General features: G+C 32.1%; 1 protein-coding gene and 1 pseudogene across 1 annotated transcript; one reads left to right on the top strand and one right to left on the bottom strand.

The window, feature by feature from the left end:
- Positions 1 to 331: 331 nt before the first annotated feature.
- On the bottom strand, positions 332 to 1357 carry LOC127905316 (uncharacterized). Its single transcript, XM_052452859.1, has 2 exons — positions 639 to 1357; positions 332 to 408 (listed from the first exon to the last, which is right to left on the bottom strand). The coding sequence occupies exons 1-2, from the start codon at positions 1318 to 1320 to the stop codon at positions 395 to 397; spliced, it is 696 nt and encodes a 231-aa protein (XP_052308819.1). The 5' UTR covers positions 1321 to 1357; the 3' UTR covers positions 332 to 394.
- Positions 803 to 913, top strand: LOC127904929 (small nucleolar RNA R71; annotated as a pseudogene).
- Positions 1358 to 4968: the final 3611 nt, after the last annotated feature.

The following is a 4968-nucleotide window of genomic DNA, read 5'->3' as shown; positions in this document are numbered from 1 at the left end:
ACTTGCACTTGAATTGTATTGCCCTTTGGGATTTTGCTGGGGTTGAGATGGAAACTTACCTTTCTCCTGAAAACTAAGAGCAGATGTGAACTTTGCAAGAGTATCTTTTAGATCTGCCATGGTTTGAGCATTTTGAGAGTTGATTGTCTCTTGCTTTTCAATGAATGCATGCAGTGTTTCCTCAAGATTTCTTCTAGGAGGGGGAATATAAGGAGGTGCATATCCATGAGAATTTTGAAAATTATGTTGTGCTTGAAATGGTGGCTGTGAAGTTTGTGCATTATTGTTACCACTCTTCCAACTGAAATTTGGATGATTTCTCCAACCAGGGTTGTACGTTTGCGAGTATGGGTTATGACTTGGCCTTTGGAAACTATTTAAAGCATTGGCTTGTTCATGGAGACACTCCTTAAAAGAAGGCAAAGTTGGACAATCATTGGTTGAGTGTTCATTAGTTTCACAAATTTGACACACAATTTCTTGAACAGATTTTATTTGACCACTCTTTTTTAATTCTAGTGCCTCAACTTTACTAGCTAAAGATGCAAATTTGGCTTGGAGGTCATGATCTTCCCTAAGGTTGTACATGCCTCCATTAGATGTATGAGGTTGAGTTTTACCTGGTGCCTCACACGTACCTGTGGTGTCCCAATTTTGAGCATTTTCAGCTAGCAAGTCTAGGTACTCCATTGCTTCATCAGGGTCTTTATCTTCAAAAGTTCCATTGCACATCAATTCCACCATTTGTCTATCTTTAGGTGTTAACCCTTCATAAAATTGTGAGACCAATCTCCATGTTTCAAAACCATGATGAGGACAGGTATTAAGCAAGTCTTTATATCTATCCCAACACTTGTAAAATGTTTCTCCTGGTTTTTGAGTGAAAGTGGTGATTTGTCTTTTGAAAGAGTTTGTTCTGTGAGATGGAAAAAACTTCTTTAAAAATTGTTGTTGCATTTCATCCCAAGCACGAATGGATCCTGACCTAATATTTTGTAGCCATGTTTTAGCTTTATCTTTTAATGAAAAAGGAAAAAGCTTTAATCTGATGGTGTTCATGCTACAATTTAAGTCATTATAGGTGTTACAAACTTCTTCAAATTCTCTTAAATGCAAATATGGATTTTCTAATTCTAAGCCATGAAAAGTGGGTAAAAGTTGAATAATACCTGGCTTAAAATTAAAATGAGAAGCATCAGGAGGAAAAACTATACATGATGGTGCACTTGTTCTTGTTGGATTCATGTGATCTCTAAGTGTTCTCACATGATTATTCTCATTATTCTCATTATGAATTGACTGGTTATCTTCTTCGGCCATGTTTTGTAAAGAAAATGAGGATTTCCTAGAAAGTCTATCACTTAATGTACGTGTCCAAACTCTCATGCAAGTGCAAAAGAAAATAAAAGAAATATAAAATTGATACAATACTTACCTCCCCGGCAACGGCGCCAAAAACTTGACACGACCAAAAGATTGATGTCTTCTCCCAAGTGCAGGAGTGTCGAAGTAATAAATAACCCGGCAAGACCGGGGTCGAACCACAGAGAGGTTAATTGTACAAATTATAAATAACAATGCAGCAACAACAACAACAACAACAACAACAACAACAACAACAACAATAATAATAATAATAATAATAATAATAATACTCAGTACGTGGCGTTGTTATACCTGAGAATGATCTAAAAGATCGGGTCACAGGTTTCCAGCCTATATACTGATTTTATGAAAAGATCAAAGAGATATATTATATAATATAAACAGATTTCTGATGCGAATGAATAAGGCAAGACCAACAATGTCAGGATCCTTGATCAAACACAGAGCATACTTAACGTACATAACATATAACAAGAATGTAAATAATAATAATAATAATAATAATAATAATAGTAGTAGTAGTAGTAATAATAATAATAAAAAGAAGAAGAGGAAGAAATTAATGAGAACTTTGAGATGGAAGATTAATGTAAGGATTAAACAATGATAAAAACAAATGTCAAGGTTAGAGGATTCACTAATGGTATTTCAAATAAATATAATATAAACTCTTTTTATTACTCAACTAGAAACCACACACAAAGGAGGTTCTAATCGGATGATTTATCATTAATGGCTCATTATAAAGTATTAACATGATCATATTAATTATCTTGTCTAAGTAACACCATACTTATAAATATCATCAGGCATTCATGTTGCTAGCTTATGTTAACAACAAATCAAGTTCCTATCATAACAACGATGTCGGCCGAAAACTATGAAGGATCAAGCATTTGATGTACCAAGTGTTATACAACACAAATCTAGATTAACCATTTAACAAGCAAGGTATTAAGGATTATTAAGATAAAAAAATAAGACATGCTAATAACAATTTTTCTTGAATATAAACATTAAAGTCCATGTTGAGTTTATATTATACATATTCTAACACCATTAGTAAAACCTTTTCACCTTGACATAATTAACTTAGCTAAACATAATGAAGAAGAAAAACATAAATAAACAACATAAGAACATAAACATGATATAAGTTAACTAATTATAGGAAAGGAAATGAAAAAGCATAAACAAGAGATTAATATAACATGAAAGAAAACTTGAACATTACAAAGATATAAAGAGAGAAAACAAGAACATGATTTTGATCTGAAAAATAATATATCTAAATACATGGCAAATGCCTCCTTTTATAGGCTAAGATTCAGAACTATTGATTGGTGGACTAAGAAAATAGTTGGTGGCCAACCATTGATTTGGTGGCTGGTTTTTGACATTATTGGCTGCTGGTTCTTGAAATTGTTGGCAGATTTTTGATATTGTTGGCTGGCCAAAACGTCATTGCTAACATCAGAATTTGAGCCCTTTGTTCCATGAAAGCTGTGGGCAATTGTCTCAGCTTTCCAACAAAAAAAACCAGAGCTCATTTGGACTTCTAGAACTCAAGATATGAGCTGAAAACCGAACAGTGTTTGAGCTGCAGGACAGGTTCCGACTTCTCCGTTGTTGCTAATATTTGAACTTGAAAATGGCAGAATTGAGTTTTGGACCCTTCATGAACGTTTTAGGTCTATGTCTTATCTTTCCATCCATATAAAGTGGACCTAAATCCGAGTTCTACAACTCCAGTTATGATCAAATAACCGAATAGTGTTCCAGTTTGGAATTGAACCAGCATCTCTTCTCTTAGCCTAGTCCTCTTTTTGTCTCTTCACTTTCAATTGTTAATCACAGCAATCAATCCTTTGAATTGTGAGATATACCTGCATTCAAAACAAGCATTTACCATAAATTAAAGATATATTATATTATTAGACTTGTTATTATAAAACATGCTTTAGTTAGGGAATTTAACGATACTTTAGTGCAATACAATGATATAAAGCCTTAATGAGAATGCACTTTTAAGTACTAATCAGCTGCCTAAAATTCAAGACTGAAAAACAACAAACTATAAAGAAACAAAGAAAGATAGATAGATAGAGAAAACTTAATTTTAGTATCTTACTCTAATACCAACGTATACAAACCTAGAGTGTAAGAACTCTAAAACCCACAAACAAGATATAAATAATTCAAGAAAGTTAAAATTAGATTGATAGAAAACTAAACTCAATAATCACTTGAACCAAGAAACCAAAGTTATTGAATGAAAGACCCAATCCTTTTAATTATAAAAAATCAAGAAGTTGAAGTATAAGGATGAAAGCCACGAAGATAATCTTTGATATGTCCTAAAGAGTTCAATGAAGAACCAAGAGTATGAACAACCTCGCCACACACAAAATATTATTCTGAAATAAAAACCAATCTAATAAAACTAAATACAAGCTAAATAATCTTTTAATATACTACATAAAACATCCTAAATAAATCTAAAAATAACAAAAGAGTTCTAAATAAAATAGGAAAAAGAATCTCAAACCAACTAGAAAAATAATGTAAATCTCACACAGTAGCTTTTAGACCTTATCACAAGGTCTTCCAAAACTTCAATTGTTATGAAATGTTTACCTTATAAAAAAAACAAGGCCTTTAGAATCTTTTGGAAAACTTTCAACCTAATTCAATGGTTGGATCAAAAGTTATGATTGCTAGTGTAAAAATATGCATTAGAAAAAACAAGCTCAAAACCGCCTCTAATATCCTTGAATAATAAAGATAGTTGTGGTATAAGAAATCCTTGCAAAATAAGGATTGTTGCCTAATTGGTATTCTTAGAAAGTAAGTAATCCTTATAAAATAAAGACTCCACATGCAGTTAAATCCTTACCTTGTAAGAATCTATAAATTATATGGAAAACAATCTTTTCCTGACTATCCTTGTTTGTTCATAGATTTTTCTGAATAAGCTATTTGGCATGCGATATATAGATAGAAATCTATAAATCCTTGCAAAATAAGGATTGTTGCCTAATTGGTATTCTTAAAAAGTAAATAATCCTTATAAAATAAAGACTCCACATGCAGTTAAATCCTTACCTTGTAAGAATCTATAAATTATATGAAAAACAATCTTTTCCTGACTATCCTTGTTTGTTCGTAGATTTGTCTGAATAAGCTATTTGGCATGCAATACATAGATAGAAATCTTAGGATATCTAGTTTTCATCCCAACTAGAATTGCAACATCATTCTACTTGTAGATTCAAATATGGCCCAAACAAGTACATGAAGGTCCAATTTGACAGATTTGCAACTTTTTAACCCAAACATCTTGATTCAGACCAATCAATTTCTCTTGGGTCTTTTTAATTTTAGACCTTGTAATTGTCCCAATTGACACCTCTAATGGATTCTTTGGTGCTCATTATTCTCATCATATGGTCTTTATTTTCCTTTCTTTCACTAATTGACACAAGATGATAAGAATGGAATCTTCTTATCGTAAAATGCATGTCTTTTCCTTATAAATGGAAGTGGCTCAACCTTTATTTTTAAGAAACCATCATTTCCCTA

This window comes from Populus trichocarpa, chromosome 1 (assembly GCF_000002775.5).
Source record: "Populus trichocarpa isolate Nisqually-1 chromosome 1, P.trichocarpa_v4.1, whole genome shotgun sequence".
In the NCBI taxonomy this organism is placed as follows: Eukaryota; Viridiplantae; Streptophyta; class Magnoliopsida; order Malpighiales; family Salicaceae; genus Populus; species Populus trichocarpa.
Note: the sequence above shows the minus strand (reverse complement) of the source record. Positions and strands in the feature narration are given on the sequence as shown.

Coding starts and splice junctions, on each gene's coding strand:
- LOC127905316 (XM_052452859.1), bottom strand. CDS start 1,320: ATGGCCGAAGAAGATAACCAGTCAATTCATAATGAGAATAATGAGAAT.